Raw genomic sequence first — 19819 nt, forward strand, 5'->3', positions numbered from 1 at the left:
AAACAACCAAATAATAAAATAATATTTTTAATTTATTTAATTCCAATGTAGTATTACTTCCGTTCATATTTATCAAATTCAAATTTTTTAAATTATTAATTTTTTTTATATAAGATTGAATTGATCTTAACTTATACATTGATTATTTTTAGACTAACATATTTCCAATCAAATATGAAAGAAATTATATTAATATGTATTAGAAGAAAGAGAACATTAACAATTTAATATTAATAGTATTTTTAAAAAAGTATATAAATGTAAAATAGAATTATTATTATCAATTAAATTAACTATTTTTTTTATCTTAATGAATTAGTTAATTGAGCTTATAAATTAAAACTAATGAAATGAAAGATTATGTTTTGGATCTACTTGATTCTATTCTTTACCAACGATCCAAGTATAAGGTAACGAAACACAAAATAAAATGCTTTCAACTCTCTCTTGTCATGTTTAGTGTTTTCGAGTTACGACTATGTTTCTGTCTCTGAGACTGAACTGAATAACATTAACACAGCGATGTCGTTGAAAACATTAGCAACCTCTCCTCTTTCGGGGATCACTCTTTTGGTCCTTCTCATCGCTCTCCTTCTCAGATTTTACATCAAATTCGAAACTGCTGAGGTCACTGCTCCGAACCCACAAAAAATTAAATTCTGGGTTTTTAAATTTTTTGTCGGGCTTGTTCAATTGGGTCATAAAAGATCCCATTTTTATTTTTAATCAATGGAAATATTAGTTACTAAGTCATGTATGAATGATGAAGTCAACGATTTTGACTCTGCGTTTTGTTTTGCAGAGATTGTTCAGTGCTGAAGAGCTATCATTGTTCAATGGAACTGATGAAGGGTTGCCAATCCTTCTAGGAATTCTTGGGTATACCTCTCTCAATTCATTGAATGATGGTGCATAGTTGCAATTATGATGCTGCTTTAAATTGTTAAGTCTAATATACGAATGCTTTTTTATTGTTTTTGATAGATCCGTGTTTGATGTAACCAAGGGAAAATCTCATTATGGTTCTAGAGGGGGATACAATCATTTTGCTGGAAGGTATGTTCTTAAATCCTTTTCTCATCCAATTTTTTTTTTTTTTTTTTTTTTTTGTGTGTGTGCCATGGAATCATGTTAAATGTTTACATTTCAACTCTCACTAACTGCAATTTGTTTTTTCTCTTTTTGTGCATGAATTCAGGGATGCTTCTCGTGCATTTGTCTCTGGAAATTTCACAGGTAAATGAGTTGTGTGGGTTGGTTAAGGTTGATGTTTCTTAATGCGAGTGAATATTAATTCAGAATTGGGGACAGTTAACCACAATCGATGAGAACTGCATTTTCACTATCAACTATCGAGAGATGAGAGAATATGTAGTGTTCTATATGTGGGGCCGCGAAAGTGTTGATTTCACTTAAATATTGTTCCAAAATTACTTATTTTGAGTAATTTCTAATATTCACTTTGTTTCATTTGGTTCTGATTTTGGAAAGCCTGCTCAGATATGTGTTTCATGATTTTGCAATTTTATACGTTTCAAATTTATTTGATGTGGTACTCAAAATTGATTACATATGTCTCATCTTCTCAATGCTTTAAATTGCAGTTGAAATGGTTTGATATTAGAATAAACAAATACTAGATAACTAAATGGACGAATACATTTGTTTGTAGAATATGGCCATTCTTGAATTTTAATCAGAGTTCTCAATTTTTTATTTGATTGTGGACTTCCTCCTCTTCATCATTCCAGAAAACTTGCCAAATGATCATCCTTTGGTTATGTTTGTATCATATCTTGTATTTATATTTTGCCAACCGTAGAGGTCATCTACTTCTATTCACCATAAAAATGGTCAACTACTTTTGTTTTTGATAGTAAAGTGAATTTTTATTGATTAACAAGAAGATCTTTAGATAAATAAGTAGATGGAATGCTTTAAAATTTGAGAGGGAGAAAATAGAAGAGAAAGGGTTAGCAGAAACAAATGGCATTGTAATTCCTTTTAAAATTTAAAATTGAAAGGCCTGGATAGACCTTGTGTTGAACAAATGGTATTGCATTAAGAGTCTTATATCACAGTAGTACCAAATATTTTTCTTTATTGCTGTTTTTAGAAAGAAAAAAAAATCTTTAATCATTCTAGCATGTCTTTTAACTCTTTATATTTCATTTTTCTCTTGCAGGAGATGGTCTGACTGACTCATTGCGCGGTCTATCAAGCACTGAGGTTGTAATTAAGGAGATTTGTTTAGTTCTTATTAATTTGTTTTATTCATGATTTCCTTCGAAGCCTAATCATACAAATTGATTTCCTCTTCTTGTCTCCTCCTTGAATTTATAGCTTCCACTTTTTTTTTTGGTGAAATAGTCATGCCTGTTTGTGCAAAATATAGATATAGATATAGATGTAACATTTTGTTTTCAAGCCTAAATCTGAACCCCAAATTAAATGGCGCATGCAGGTGAAGAGTATTGTTGAATGGAGGGATTTCTACCATAAATCTTATAAGTGAGTCATATTTTCTGAAATATGTTATTTTGCTTTAACTAACTTTTTACTAGCTGATTAAAGTCATGAATGTTTTGGAATGCATCCATTGTGTGCCTATATTTTGTTGAATTGATGCTTTTCCTTGGAAATTGATTGGCTTCTTTAGGTCCTAAACTTTAGACCCTACAAGACTTGTTAGACTTAGGGAATATTAACAACTTTTCATGCTGTGTAGGTTTTAATTGCTTTATTAAGAAGGATAGGATAAGAACCACTATCCAATGTATGTTCTGAATATATTTTTGCGCTGTTCTATTGCTATTACTTTATTGAATTCCTTGTTCAGCATCTACAGAGTGTTGGGTGTGTTGTAGGTCCTTGGACCAGTTTTTGATGATTGGGCATGGTAGTTTGTGGAACTAAAGAAGCCAATGTGTTGTCTGTGCTATATATATTGGTGCATATTGTTGGAGCTCAATTCTCATATCATTAAGCAGAGCTCAATGAGTGAGCAAATAACCTAATTATTTTAGTCCTCAAATTAGTGATATTACAGAATAAACTCATTATAAAGTGGGCTTCCTTAGATTTCGCATAAAGATGATTGAGGATTAACAGGGATAAAGCAAAATAATTATTTTATAATGTGAGGAACCTACCTCAGAAATAAGAAAGAAATACTATATATAATACTATCTTACAAGTTATAATATGACCTAGATTAGGATTTTGCATTTTATGTTTGAATTCTTATGAGTGGCAGTTTTAAGTTATGGAGAAAGTCTGTTATACCTAGGAAGAGTAAGAGTATGCATGTGCATAGTCAGTTATAGTCCCTAGAAATTGAAATTTTCATTTTGGAAAATTTGATGATGGAGAATCTAGTAAACTAGAGTCCCTTCTGTTTCTACTTGATTCTGCTCAGTTCTCTTCCAATCAAGATAGTACAGTCTAAAATTTTAACTCTTAGAATTTTTGTCACAAATCATTCTTCTAAGTTCTATGTCAACCAAAATTATGATAGTAAAACACGGCAGTACGGGAATAAATAACACCAATTGTTACAGTTGTTACAGTTATCTAGGAGAGAGGGGTGAGTGGGGGGTGGGGCCGTGGGGGGTTGTATATAGGGGGATTATTGGGAATTTGGAATTAGTTGTTGGAGATCTCCAGGTCTCTCAAATACCAGAGCATAGAGTTGTATTTTTTTTCTTGTCCCTGTCTGAGCACCCCACTGCCCACTGATACAAGACTTAGGGTGAGGGTTCACTTCAATAATACACACTATTTTTCTTTGTGTTCAACTCTAATCCAGTTCTATTAAATTATCAACAATTCCTCCTTGAAAAATTCTTTTTTCTGTCCAAAGTTTCCTCTAAAGCCAAACACTTTGTCTTGATTACAGTATGCAATGGGATTACATATCAGATGACTTGCTACATACAAGGTCATAGACCTTGCACTATCCTTTGTGCTGATTTGTGTGTTCTGTGAACACTATGCACTAAGGTAGCTGCTATTTTCACCCAGAACTATTTGTTTGGTTCTTCTAGTGAATGCTAGCTGTGCCCTGTGTCCTTCTACATTAGAACAATTTCTTATGATTATGCATAAAAGCATTGCTAGCACTTTATTCAATTCTTTCTTCCTTTAGTTAGAGCTTGTTAGAAATTATGTAAATATGATACTTTTGTAAATGGGGATATTATGAGCCGTATCTATCATATATAATTATGGTAATGCATTCCATGCCACATTTGCTAGTGACCCGTGGCCACCGCCACCACCTAAGGCACCCCATTCCCCAAAGGCTGAGCCTGGTGTATTCACTATGTTAGTGCTTCTGTATCTACTAACAAAGTTGATGGCTCTAACTATACTTGGGCTTCAACATCAAACTTTGGTTAAAGGGACAAGACTATGTGGACCTCCTCACCACAAACGCAGAATCTGGTGCTCAACTTAATAGTGTTATCAAATCCACTATTCATCCTTTTCCCTAAAGCAGAATTTTTGTGCTCATGACACTTGTGGGTCTATCTGGGAGCAAGCCCTAGATCTCTACAACAATGATACTCAATGCGTGGCATTGCCCCTTGACAACTTGATGGTTCAATAGCAAACTATTTTGGGCAAAGTTCATGACTTGGACGAACTTTTGCTTGTTGCTGACACCCTTGCCAAGGAGCTTCAACAATATGAATCTTTTACATGTTATTGGTTCTGTATGGGCTGCCTGCATATTGTTCCATGGTTTGTGATAAGATCTTGGGTTCACCCACTATACCTACTCTGTATTCTTCACAGTCCACTATGTTGTTTATCACATGTCGCCATTTTCTCTCTCTAAACGCAGCTAATTAAATTGCTGGCATATTTCAGGGAATCTCTCTGCCCATCAACTTTTTTCTGGGATATGAATATGATTGTGTGTATGCGACTTCTCTCCTTTGTTCTCTTATGGCTATTTCAATGGCATTTCGATTTCACTTGTGCATGGTGATTTGGTGGCTTCACTGCTTTTTTTTATTTACTGTGATTCTCTGATAGGAACTTAGATCAGAAACATGACACAGAACTGGAAACATAAACTATAATCTCCTTCCTAATATGCACCTCTCCTATTTGTATTATACAGCATGTTATTTTAATGCTTATCAGATTTCTTATCCTTTTTGCTATAGGTATGTTGGCAAGCTAGTTGGCCGATACTATGATAGCCAAGGGAATCCTACTAAATATTTGAAAGGGGTTGAAGTGAAGGCTGCCAGAGGTGCACAGCTTCTAGAAAAGCAGAAGATTGAGGAGGCTAAACTACCTTCATGCAATTCAAGATGGAGTCAAGATGAGGGTGGTGAGGTATGCACTGTGGTCATTGTTTGTAACCAGTTTATCTTTATTTTATTAACTGATTTTATTTCTCCCAATATCGATTACAAACATGATATATCAAGTGATTGGTGGGGAATCTCCGTTGTCTTATTATTTTCTCAATTGTTTGATAAGGTTATCCGGTTACTTTAACGTTGCTCATTTTTGCGTCCAAAGTACTTGAATTAGAAACTTGAAGTGGAAATGAAATATGACAGTAAACTACATGGAATAGGATGAAAATTTACTCAGAAGTTAGTTTGATTGTATTAGAATAAATTTGGTGTGCGATTAATCAAAAATGTTTTATATCACATGCTAAATTGGTAAGAATAAGACTAAGGAAGCACTTGGCCAAAATTTAGTTTGATGAAATTTATTGTACGTTTAAGTTTAGAGAAATGTGTCCTTATTTGCTGCATGTGACTTGCAAAAGATGTCCTGTCGCACCCATTTTTCTATGGAAACAGCAATTACAAGAAGGATTCGTATGATAGATAAACTTGATTGCTAATGTAATTGCATGACGTTAAATAAGTAAATAACAGGTTTGTATGATAGAAAAAGTGTATTGACTGGTGTTGACTGGTGTTGCAATGTGCCGTAGTTCATTGTGTCAGGATGTGACTTAAAGTGTATTGAAACATAAAAATAAATGGAGTCTCCATGCCCTCCTGGTATGCTGTGACAATTTGGCAAGGTAATATACAAAAACAAGTAGAAGGAACATTGGCAAATGATACAAAGAAAGTAAAACAAAGTTAAGAAAATGATGCAAAGGCCAAAGGTATGAAAGAAAGGATAAAGTTCATGGATATTTCTAACATTATGTAACAACAAAACATGACCATGATAATATCAAACAGTTAGTTACAGGTCTTAAAAGATAAAGGCATAATACTCATTACTCAAAGTACATCAAGATTAAGATTTGTGATTGCTCAGGATCATGCAGAGTGTTAATAGATTCAACAAGGGCAGAGTCCAATGTGATCACTTCAGCAGGTACTGGAAAATTATTCCTGGTGTGGAGCACTGGACTCTACCCTTGCTAAATCTATTTACTCTCTGGATGATCCCAAGGAAGTGCAACTATTAATCTGTTCAAGCTACAATGAAATGCCATTAGATAACTAGGAACCTAAATCCTTGCTTAATTTGATATACTTTGAGTAGTTAGTATTAAGCTTTTATCTTCTAAAACTTGTACCGAATGGTTCAATATTTTCATGGTCATGTTTTGTTGTTAAAATAATCTTATAAATATGTCTGACTTTTATCTTTTCTATCATACTTTTGACCTTTCTACCTTTCTCTTAACTTTGTTTAACTTTCTTTTTTTTCTCATGATAAATATGTTAATATTCATTCTACATTCTTTGTAAATTACCTCCTCGTGGAGTCAATAAATTGTCACAATGTGCAGACTTCACAACTCCTTTATTTTTATGTTCTAATAACTTTAAGGTCCTGTTTAGATAAATTCTCAATAAAGAAAATAGTAAAGCAAAATGAATAAAGTTTCTTCCCTAAGTTAAAATTAGCTTATGCATAAGTGTATTTATAGAAGCTCTCTCATGAAGTTTCTCTAAAAGTTGATTTTAATTAGTGCATGAGCTAATTTTAAGTTTATAAAGAGAAGTTTAATTCATTTTTCTTTTTCTATAAATGCTTAGTGATAAGTTTATCCAAACTGGCTTTCCCACTGTGGGGCAAAGACAAATTTGTTGCAACTGAAATTGTCTGAAAGCATGTTTTCTAATTGACACTTCATTATAGCCACATTGATGCAGATTGTTTACAAGTTATTTTGACATAGATTTGGCTCTTTTGGTCAGGTATGGTGTGATGTTGGTTACCCTAGATTGGTTCAGAGGCCACTAGAGATTGCTTTGACAGGAAAGATGAGTAAGCGTTGTGCATGCTTTGAAGATTCTCAGTTGGACCAACCTGGCTTAGAGGTATATGAAGGGTGTGATTACCATGCTACCAGGTGCAAAGTTTAATCAGGAATTAAACACCAACTGAAGAATAGTTTTTGAGCTATCTGTATGTATATTAAAACCTTAATTTAGCGAAGCTGGTAATTATTTTTGTACATTGTTGCTTTTAGTTTGAGGGTTGCTTTATGCTATTTTTATTCCGGAATAATCACTCTTTAACAATTAAATTTAAAATTGTGCTATATGCCCCGCACTTTGTAACAGAATGGAAAGGTCAAGTATGTGCGCCTATATTAATATTTAATGTATTTTTTTAAAACAGGATATTACTGAGAAATAAATAGATATAATTAAACTCTTATGTTTGGAATCAATAAAATAAGATAATTATTTTGATTCGATTTGAATTAATATAGAAATCTTCTCATGTTTTTATTTTATTGCAAATTAAAAAAAATTGAACTGATTTACAAATCTTTTCTCATGATTAAAATATAATAAAGATGACCTAAATATATGATTTTAGTGATATTACTTTATAATGGTATGTAATGCACATACAAATTAATTTTAATTTATAGGTTTAAATATATTTTTAGTCTTTATAAATACATACACATTAAATGTGTTTATTTTGTTTTTCATCATTAAAGCACTTTAGATGACCTAAATATATGATTTTAGTGATATTATTTTATAATGGTATGTAATGCACATAGAAATTAATTTTAATTTATAAGTTTAAATATATTTTTGGTCCTTATAAATACATATAAATTAAATGTGTTTATTGTGTTTTTCATCATTAAAGTACTTTAGATAGTATTTCTTTTCATTGTTTAAAGTATTTTTTTATTGTTCAAAGTATTATCTAAAATACTTTAAGAACAAAAAAATAAAACAATTATATTATAAGAACTAAAACGAAAAAAAATTGTAGAGATAAAAATGAAAAAAAAAATGCTAAATTGCATTATAAGAGAAGTTTATTTTGTTTTTTTTTTTTTTACTTTTTTCTCTCATAATTATTTACAGAAAAACTTATTTAAACAAGACCTAAATCTTAACCTCAACTCCAAAAATGTTTCTAGTATACTGGTATATCCCCGTAAATAACTCGAACACTAAAAGGATAAGAGCAAATTACACTCACACTTAAAATTTTTTTTAACTACATATAACATTACTTTTTTTTATTCTTGCACTAACCACTTTAATGATATTTTATTGATGTCTTCTTATATATTACACTAACCTTTTAATATTTGAAAACACTACATTGATATCTTTTATATATTACATTGACACTCCTGTAAGGGAGTTTGTTGTGAACATTAAATAAGGAAAGATACTGTGTGTAATTTGGGGAAAAAACTTTAAGGGGTGTTAATATAATTTAGTGAAAGATAAAGATAAAAGTTGTAAACTCAGTTTTTATGGATGCTTCTACTCCTAAAAAGAGTTGTGTTGTTGAATAATTCCTAAAAAATTAATAGTTAAATTTTTTTGAGCAAGAAATAGATAATTAGAAACTTTTATTTTTGTGGTTGGTTGAAAATTATTGAGAGTTAGTTGTAATATTTTACAAGGGGCTGCGATTGGTACCCCAATCAACTATTTAAACCTCTCAATCTTTTTGTTTTTTTGACAAATATACTCTTAACGTAAACTTATTTCCATTGTATCAATGTCAATGTGAGTTCAAAATATACAATAAAAATAAGTTTTCCTTGTATATTATGAATTTATACACAAAAGAAACAAGTTTTTGATGTGTATTTCAGTCGAAAAAGACAACAAAATCTTATTTTCATTGTGTACTTATATTTATATACAAGTTATTGTTAAAAAAACTTCCCTATTAATAATAATTGACTTAATTATGATACAAATTACTTCATCCGCCTCATTATAAATTTCGTTCTAGGTTTTTCTACACAAACTAACAAATAGATAAGAGAGAGCAACACTTTTATTAAATTAACCTTGTTACTATTAATCTTCTTTGTTGGAAATGATAGAGCACAATGGTAGTTATTAGGGGTACAAATGGAAAAGTGCAATTAATACAACATTGAAAAGCTAAAATGACAATTATCAAGATAGGGAGGGTCTCTCCAACTCTTGAGTCCCATTCTACTTGTTAAACTTCCTTGAATATGTTGTTGTCTTAAAAAATTTGTGTTATGGATATGTGTGCTAGGATGCTTTTATTGAGATTTTGATTTCAAAAATGAGCCTTTTGGTATTAAAACCTAGGGTTCGACTTATGGTACGTCTAAAACAGGATTTTCTAGAGAAAGTTTTGAGCAAAACAAGTTAAGGAGATTTTTATGAAGTCAAAATTTTAGCACGAAATTGAACTAGTTAGTGTTGGCGTATGAAATGTTTTTCTTGAATTTTAAACCTCAAAAATGAGTTTTTAGGAATCAAAATGTAGGGTAAGACATAAGGTTTTAGGAAAAACCGATTTTTGGAGCACCTAGAAAATCCAAATAAAGTTTAGGAACGAAATTTGGGGAACCTGGACAGTAGGAGAATTTTGAGTATTAGATTATTTAATTAAGTGATTTTAAGCTCCAAAATGAATTTAGAACATGGAAAAACCTTAGGGAAGTAGTAAGGAGTGTTAAAAATTAATTTCTAGCAAAATTACAGGACAATAGATTTAGATGGATGAAATCATTAGAATTGAGCGCTTTGTGTTTTGCATTTTTGAATGACATGATTGAGCATGCTGGGCTTTTATTCTGAATATGAATAAGACTGTAAGAGTGTGAACTCCAACATTGTTTATCCATGGCGTGTGAATTTTATTCTGGTATAGAACCCTAGGATAGCCACTGCATATAAGTAAGACTATGAGAGTGTGAACTTCAACAAATTATATCTGTGATGTGTGAAATTTATATTTTGATATATATATATATATTGATTATCTTATTCTGTATGCACTCTGGGTGGGGTTCGGGGGTGTTCGACCCTCAACAAATTGTTTGTTATAAATGTTGGTTGGTTGTATTTTTTGAGCTGTTATGTTGTCCGTAAATTTATGTGTTATGTGTTGTTTTTGTGACTTGAGAGATTGAGATGGGTTTCCTGAGAATAGTACGTATGCTTGATCCTCGCCTATTTCTTTTTGTGTGAATGTTTTAATATGTTTGTCATACATTGCATGAGGATTATGCACACGATGTGGCAGCAAGAGCGAGATGACCAAAGGAATAGTAAGGAACCAAAGGTTCTATACAATTTGTGAATGGTGAGGTTACATTAAGAAAGTGGATGATGGACAAAGATACACTGAGGTGTAGTGGGTAGAGAGGTTCACGAGACCTAACGAAATTAGTTGTAGAAGCAAGCTTCATGATGATGAATCAAGTTGATTCAAGTAGTTTTGATGATGACAAAAAGTTCAAGAAGTCAACAAGTTCAAGATTAAGATTAATTTCAAGTTTCATGAAAAGAAATCAAGAAGATTCAAGATTCAAGAGAAGTTTGATTTCAAGATTCAAGAGAAGATGAATTCAAGATTCAAGAGAAGAAATCAAGAATACTTCACAAGGGAAGTATTGAAAAGATTTTTCAAAAAACAAACATAGTACAATTTTGTTTTTCTAAAGAGTTTTTCTCAAAATTTTCTAAGTTACCAGAGTTTTTACTCTCTGGTAATCGATTACCAGTTTCCTGTAATCGATTACCAGTGGCAAAGTTTGATTTCAAAAGCTTTTAACTGAATTTGCAACGTTCCAATTATTTTTTAAATGGCGTAATCGATTATAATATATTGGTAATCGATTACCAGTGTATTTGAATGTTGAAATTCAAATTCAATTGTGAAAAGTCACATCTTTTCATAAAATGCTTTGTGTAATCGATTACATGGTTTTGGTAATTGATTACCAATGACAAGTTTTGAATAAAAATCAAGAGATGTAACTCTTCCAATGGTTTTCTCAAGATTTTCTCAAGGTTATAACTATTCCAATAGTTTTCTTGACCAGACATGAAGAGTATATAAAAACAAGACCTTGACTTGCATTTTATGTGCTTGATATAACTTTTTCATAACTTTTGAACATCTCTTTGAAATTCTTCTTATTCTTCTTCCTTTGCCAAAAAGATTTCTAAGTTTTCTAGTTTTCAAACCTTGTTCTTTCACAAAAAACAAAAGTGTGCTATTCATCTTTTTCATTCTCTTCTCCCTTTGCCAAAAAGAATTCGACAAGGACTAACCACTTGAATTCTTTTTGTGTTTCTCTTCTCCCTTTTCCAAAAGAACAAAGGAATAAACGCCTGAATTCTTTTGTGTCTCCCTTCTCCCTTTTCAAAGAATTCAAAACGACACAGTCTGAGAATTCTTTTGATTCTTCCCTTTCCCTTAAACAAAAGATTTCAAAGGACTAACCACCTGAGGTATCTTGTTTCCCCTTCACAAAGTTTCAAAGGACTAATCGCTTGAGAACTTTGTCTTAACACATTGGAGGGTACATCCTTTGTGGTACAAGTAGAGGGTACATCTACTTGGGTTGTTGTAACTGAGAACAAGAGAGGGTACATCTCTTGTGGATCAGTTCAAGTGGAGGGTACATCCACTTGGTTGTTCAAAGAGAACAAGGGAGGGTACATCCCTTGTGGATCTTTGCTTGTAAAGGTTTTTACAAGGTTGAAAAGAAATCTCAAGGAGCGCATGTTGCTTAGAGACTGGATGTAGGCACGGGTTGTTGCCGAACCAGTATAAAACTCTTGTGTTTGTCTTTTTCTTTCCTACACTCTTTAATTTCCATTGTGCACTTTTAATTATCGCTTTTACTTTTGGTTAAGTTTCAATTACTATCCTTTACTTTCTTAACTTTGTAGTAAAAGCCTAATTGAATCTAGTAACATTAAAAAGGATAATTTTTTAATTAGTTAAGGTACATTAATAATTAATTCAACCCCCCCTTTCTTAATTATTCCGAGGCCACTTGATCCAACATTAGTGAATGGTGACTACTCGACATTTGGTGCACTCATTTGGCGCGGGGAGCTCACAGGCTTCACTTTGCTATTCCTCACTGGTTCTGAGACTATGCTTTTTGAGTTGGGGGCTGAGGATTGATGTACATTGTATCTGTATGTGGTGATCACTCTCAATTTTCATCCATATAAAAGTGTAAAACCATCATGACCTGGGAGGTTTGGTGGTAGTGGTTGGACCCTATTGTGAAACAAGTGGAATAGTTATGCGCTTAGGATGCGAGAGTATTGTTTGCTTAAACAACCACACGTAATGGTTACGTAGATTGTATACTATGGTTTTTTTTTATTGTTATTTTGTTGTTCATGGCGTTTGAGGAGTGGAGGGCTCACCCATACAACCAACAACTTTTAGGTTCAGGAGATGTAAAAGGAGTCGCGCCCTCTACAAGCTTAGCGTAGTAGGCAGACAGAAAGAGTGTGGCCGTGTCAAGGTACATGCATATCACTTTACATGTGTCACACTCTAGTGCACATGGTGTTAGTAGATAGACCAGATGTCACACCAAACACGATCGATCACTTTCAGAACTACTACATTCCTTGGGGATTTATGTCTTGCTAACAACTGGAGTGGTTTGAAGAGATCAATTTTTATTTGGCCATGGAAGTGCCTCACGATGCTTAAGAGTTCATAGTGACCCCAGTGAGGTTTAATGTGAGAGGTAGTGTCCTGAGTTGGAGATTCGAACTAGTATGTCCCATGTAGGTCACTGAAGATCGGGGAGATCACACCGATATGACGCTCGAGGAGGAGGAAGAGTATCATGAGCTTTTACGAGACTTAGAGCCATCATCTGAGGAGGAAGATTGATTACCTTCTCGTGTCTATACCTTAAGGCGCAGTTTAGTACTTTTAGTCGGGTAGTGATCTACTCTGATGCTAGATTCTTTTTAATATTTTGATGCATTTTGAGGGTTGGGATCTTCATTGTAAATGTGTGTGTGTGTGTGTGTGTATATATATATATATATATATTGATGTAGTAGATGTATATCGATTGTTTCACCGCTTTTACACTTTTGATATCCAAATTTCTTCTACCATGACAACATTTATTTTCTTTATTTATGTACAAAGGCTTCGTATTATAAATTTGTGTTCATTTATATATGGATTTAATTTTGACGTGAAAACTTAACGCTTTCCAAGCAACACACTTATTTTATTTTATTTTATTTTATCCTATTTATAAAATAAAAAAATGATGAGGATATTTTGCCAACTTAGAAATAGAAATTAAAAGTTAATGATGCGTATTCCACAATATTTATTATTTAAATAGTTTTTGAAGCAAAATTTCAAAAAAAAATTAAGGTGTTACAGTAGTGGTATTAGAGCAGTTCATCCTATCACCACTGTGTTATGTGTTCTTATACTCTTGTGAAAACAAGAATACAAGATGAGTGCTTTTTTGTGTAACTTGATATTCCAAGTAGGGATTTGTGTGATTTGATTGTTTTGTGATATGTATGTTTGTAACTAGTAAGAGTAGTTGCGTGCGCAATTTATGATTCTTTTAAAAACTAACATAGTGATTTCAGGGAATCGGGGATAGGAGACCTAACAATGCTACTGCTAAGCTTTTGGCGCGTATGACGCAAGTGTTAGAAACATTAGTGCAAGACCGTGATGCTGAACCGATCGAGTATCAGGGGTTGTTTGCTTTCACCAAGCATAACCCACTCAAGTTTGAGGGCAACTTTGATCCGGAAGGAGCCTAGTGCTATCTTTCTACAGTTGAGAAAATCTTCATGGTGATGGGATGCTATGAAGAGCATAAGGTTATTTATGCTACCTACAAGCTGAGTGGGGAAATTGAGGATTGGTGGAAGTTTGCTAGTCAAACCTTACCAAGTAAGGATAGAGTCATAGCGTGGGATGTTTTAAAGGGAGTTTCTTAGGGAACTACTTCCTGAAAAAGCTAGGGAATTTCTGGAGCTAAAGCAAGGGAACATGACAATGGGGGAATATGCTTCTAAGTTCAACAAGCTAATGAAGTATTGATTATATTACCAAAATGGTGAGACTGGAGAAGACATTTGTGATTAGTTTGAGAATGGTTTGAGGGTTGACATTCACACTATATCTATGAGACCAGCTCACTAATCTTCCCACTTTGGTGAGAAAATGACTTATCTATGAGACTAATGCTAAGGGGAAGCAAACAAAATCAAAGTTTGGAGGGCCACGGAGGAATGACAAGATATACCAAGGGCATCACAAGATATACCACAGAGGTAATATAATTGCGAACAGTTCTTCTTAAAGTGTGGTCCACCACATTGAAGCACTTAAAGTTTGGTGAATACCTGTGTTAGTAAAGCGAGGAAGGTAGAGAATGATAAAACATTTATGGTTTTGTTTTCATCCATGACTGAGGAGTTTCTTGATGTTGGAGGCGTACCCGTAGTCTACGAATTTATCAAAGTTTTCCTAGAAGATGTGATTGAGTTACCACCTAAGAGGGAGCTTGAATTTGCCATAGACCTAGTGTCTGGGTCTAGTCTAGTGTTGAGAGCACCATACCTAATATCTCTTAAAGAATTAGCTAAAGAAAAGGAGCAAGTAGAAGATTTGTTGAAGAAATAGTTTGTGAGACCAAGTGTATCACCATGGGGAGCGCCAATGCTTTTGTGAAGAAGAAAGATAGTAGCATAAGGATGTGTGTCGACTACCAATAACTCGACAAAGTGATGATCAAGAACATGTACCTGTTGCCAAGGATCGATGACCTCAAGGACCAACTGAGGCGTGCCTTAGTATTTTCAGAGATTGACTTGTGATCAGGGTACCATCAAACTTAAGTCAAGAAGAAGGATACCGAAGACTGCATTCAGGACACGTTATGGGCACTATGAGTACTTAGTTATGCCATTTGGTGTGACAAATGCACCTGTTGTATTCAGGGACTACATGAACAAGATTTTCATCAATACCTAGACAAATTCATTGTAGTGTTCATTGACAATATCTTGATATACTCAAGAAGTTCAAAGGAGCATGCGGAGTACCTAAGGATTGTTTTGCAAATTTTAAACGAATAGAGACTCTATGCAAATCTCTCTAAGGGTGAATTTTGGTTTGAACAAGTACAATTCTTAGGACATGTGGTGACAAGCAAAGGAATCGTTGTAGACTCGACTAAGGTTGAAGCTGTGACGCATTGGGCATGACCTACAATTCCTACAGAGATTAGAAGTTTCTTGGGTCTGGCGGGATACTATAGGAAATTTATTGAAGGATTCTCTCATTTAGCACTACCACTAACTAAGTTAACTCGAAAAGGCCAAGAATTTGTGTGGAATGAGGCTTGTGATGCGAGTTTCCAAGAATTGAAGAAGAAGTTGACGTCTGCACCAATCTTGATTTTTTCCTGGTCCCAAAAAGAGGTTCAAAGTGTACTACGATGCATCAAGGCAAGGACTTGGTTATGTTTTGATGCAAGAGTGACTACATATGCTTCAAGATAACTGAGACCACAAGAAGTGAACTATCCTACCCATGACTTAGAGCTGGCAACAATGGTTTATGGTTAAAGATATGGATGCATTATCTCTTTCGGGCAATATTCAAATTATTTAATGATCGCAAAAGCTTGAAGTACCTGTTTGACCAAAAAGAGCTAAACATGAGACAGAGGAGATGGATGGAGTTTCTAAAGGATTATGACTTTGAGTTGTCATACCATCCCAGCAAGGCTAACATTGTGGCGAATGCTTTGAGCAAGAAGTCCTTGCATATGTTCGTTATGATGGTGAAAGAATTGCAATTGATCGAGGATTTTAAAGACTTGAACTTAGCAATGGAAGTACGACCCAAAAGCTTGTCTTTGGGGACTTTGAAGATCACTAATGAGTTTTTAGTGCAAGATTAGGAAGCCCAGCAAGGAGATCAGTTCTGGCAAGACATGACGAGGTTGAAGGAGGAAGACATGGAGTTGAAATTTCGACATGATGCTAATAAACTCATCAGGTTTATGGAGAGAGTATGTGTACCTCAAGTAAAGGAGATAAAGCATGTGATTCTAGAACAAGCACATAAGAGTAGATTAAGTTTCCATCTTGGATCAACAAAGATGTATCAAGATCTTAAGAGGAATTTCTTGTGGAATTAAACAAAGAAGGATGTGGCCACATATGTAGCAAAATGTTTAACTTGCCACAGGATTAAGGTTAAACATCAATAAGCTCCTAGAGAATTGCAACTGTTACACATTCCTGAGTGGAAATGGGATAGCATCTCAATGGATTTCATTTCTAGCTTGCCAAGGACAAAGCATAATTATCATCACTAGAAAATAGACTTTTAACATTGGTTATTAAGGACTTTCAACATCGGTTATTAACCGATGTTGAAACCACCGACGTTAAAAGTCTCAACGTTAACATCGGTTTTTTACAAACTGGTGTTGTTTTCTTCTCATCAACATTGGTATTTAGAAAAATTGATGCATTGATTTTTCTAAAAACCGAAGTTTTTTGCACAACAACATTAGTTTTTCTAAAAATTGATATTTTTTTGGATGTTTTTAATATCCTGTTTGTTTTTTTAATTACCAATTGTAATTATACATAGCACAACTTATCATTCAAAGTTATAAAAACTCTAAAAATAAACCAAAGTTATAAACAAAATATACCACCAAGAGTTATAAAAAAAATTCACATAAAATATACCACCAAGAGTTATAAACAAAAATTTCCCACAATTGTTTTCAGGATGTTCCAAGCATCTGGGAACTCAAAAATGTTTTCAGGATATTTTCCAAGCATCATTTCCCACAAAATATACCACCAAGAGTTATAAACAAAAAATTACAGATATTAGTATAATATAATGTACTTAAATGACAAACAAATCGAAAATAAAACAAAGTTAGATGTTGCATCTGAGAACTCAAATATCCAGCTTGCAAATTTTGTGATTATGCAAAAGTCCTCCATCCATAACCAATTTATGTAGACTTCCTCCAATGATTATAAACAATCCTGCATTCCGTAATCCCTTCCAAATTTAGATGGGTGAATCTTGCAGCTTTCATAAATGAGTACATGGTACTCAACACATCCTGAAATTAACATTAAGTTCATCTTAGATATGTGTATGATTTTAAAATTTGATAGACATAGGTGCCTTTGTACAGTGCTGAGTTACTTACCAAGCTGTTGCAAGTCACTCTGTACTTATTCAGCAGAACTTTAAAAGTGACTGAGTTAGGAATTTGGTGGTACAAGGAATGTCATTTAGGATCAGCTTTTGGTTTAAACCTACTTTTGAAGATGGTTAGGAAAAAACATTGTCCAAAATGGGTCATGGTCACTTGATGATTTCCTGTGAGTCCATAGAAATCTTTGAGTTTTGTCCATCTAGCCAGTATAGTTGGGTTCACTAGATCTTGGTTGAATGTAATAGAGTGCATGCTTCTAGTACTGTCTAGCAGATGCCAAGTATGCTCTAGTTGATCCTTCCATCTTATAGCAAAAGACCTATTCACTTCACCATAAGACTACATTTAAAGTAAACTAATATAAGCAATACTAATGTGTTATATCATATCATGTTTATTTGAGAATAGTTTTTAAATTCCTAACCTGATCCTTAATATGAACCGTGTTGAACATTTCCTCTAGTTTTCTGTTAATCTTCATCATTGTCTAAGCCATTTCATTCCAATTCTTTTGATCTTCATTCATCGTGTCTAAACTCCATTTACAATATAAAAGTTACTATTAATCCACAACATTTTTTTTGCCTTAAATTTGTTCAGTTAGCAACTATTAATCCAGCATTGTATAGTCTCTAATCTAAAATTACCCTTTGGCTTAAAAGCTAGAACTGCTTAAAAATAAATATGCATGCCTATCTGCTTAAAAATTGGGGGCCTAAGGCTGTGGAAAAATTCTCACACCAACACAAAATCCCATTATAAGAAAACAAACATAACTCATAATTTAAGATTAACTACAAATTTGACTGCTTTAGCATTTCTAGAAAACAAACAGAACATAGAATTCTCTTACCAACACAAATCTCATATGAAATAGTATATTCAAAGTTTTGAACTATAAGTATTTGTAGTCATTGAAGCATAACGTAGTCATAAAATAAAACCTATCCTGCATAAGTGTGAGTATTTGTATATCCAAAGGGCATTAAAAACCAAGATTTGTGTCAATCACAATGCAACTCATATCACAGGGCAGAAGTGTAACATGTTTTCAACAACACACATAAGCACCTATCTTGCATAACTTGCATAGTGTATTAATATGTAGAACTTAGGACTTAGATAATGTACACCTAGGTTCTATTTTAACAAGACTAGAGGTAAGGTATATTAACAAGAATTTTCAAGTTAGTAATGCACTGTATATTCAGATAATAGAATGAACCAGCCCTAGCTTCTCGCTTACCATCACCATCAAAACCAAACATAGAAACAAACATTTATAGAAGACTAACCTTTCATGACCAAGAACAAGAACGAGAGTGAGTAGAGCTATGAGTGAGAGCGCGAGAGTCAGAGATGACATGTCGCCATGAAGCCACAGAGAGTGCGTGAGAGTGATAATGAGAGTGTGAGAGTCAGAGATGTCGAGTGTCACCGTGCTGCCACTGAGAGTGCGTGAGAGTGAGAGTGAGAATGAGAGCGTGAGAGATGAGTGAGAAAGAGAGCATGAGAGTGAGTGATGATGGTGAGAGATGGTTCAGAGTAAGCGTGAGAAGAGGGAGAGATAGATTTAATTTAACAAAGATAACGTCAATTTTCAAATAACCGATGTTAACATAATTTCGTTAATGTCAACTTTTAGAAAAATCGACGTTAACGAACTCTCATTATTTACAAATATGCCACCGCATTTTTGTTAACATCGGTTTTCAGTAGTGTATGATGCCATTTGGATAATTGTGGATATGTTGACAAAATATTCTCATTTTATTCCCATCAACATGGAGTACAAGTTGGAGAAGCTTGCGGAATTGTACATCAAAGAGGTTATTAAGTTACATGGAGTACCTTTCAGCATTGTATCCAACAAAGATGCACACTTTACTTCAAGATTATGGAAGAGTCTGCAACATAGGGAACTCTAAGTAAGAAATGGAATAATCCTAGAAAATGAAACAATCAAAATATATCTATAAGCCAGAGCCAAGACCACACAAAAAAGAGGTTATTCCTATTATGTAGTTTTTAGTTTATTTATTTATTATTATTATTATCAAAACATGAAAAGTAGAATTAATGAGAAAAAAATTGCATCAATTGTGAGAATTGTTTGAATAACAACATCCATGATACAATTCCCTACTAGTTACCACCAAATCTTACAGGATTGTAATGTTTGCATATAATTACACACTATTTTCATTTCTTGATCATTTTCACTTTGCTACTTTATTTGAAATGTTATTTCTTATTTTTGTTGTTGAGTTGTGTCATTGCTTTTCAATTGGGACAATCAAGAATTTTGCAAGGAATAATTTA

General features: G+C 33.4%; 1 protein-coding gene across 1 annotated transcript; it reads left to right on the top strand.

The window, feature by feature from the left end:
• Positions 1-418: 418 nt before the first annotated feature.
• Positions 419-7549, top strand: LOC100786670 (membrane-associated progesterone-binding protein 4). Its single transcript, XM_003555629.5, has 8 exons — positions 419-627; positions 803-879; positions 985-1056; positions 1199-1236; positions 2186-2229; positions 2465-2511; positions 5178-5352; positions 7203-7549. The coding sequence occupies exons 1-8, from the start codon at positions 523-525 to the stop codon at positions 7368-7370; spliced, it is 726 nt and encodes a 241-aa protein (XP_003555677.1). The 5' UTR covers positions 419-522; the 3' UTR covers positions 7371-7549.
• Positions 7550-19819: the final 12270 nt, after the last annotated feature.

The sequence above is a fragment of the Glycine max genome, chromosome 20, assembly GCF_000004515.6.
Source record: "Glycine max cultivar Williams 82 chromosome 20, Glycine_max_v4.0, whole genome shotgun sequence".
Lineage (NCBI taxonomy): Eukaryota > Viridiplantae > Streptophyta > Magnoliopsida > Fabales > Fabaceae > Glycine > Glycine max.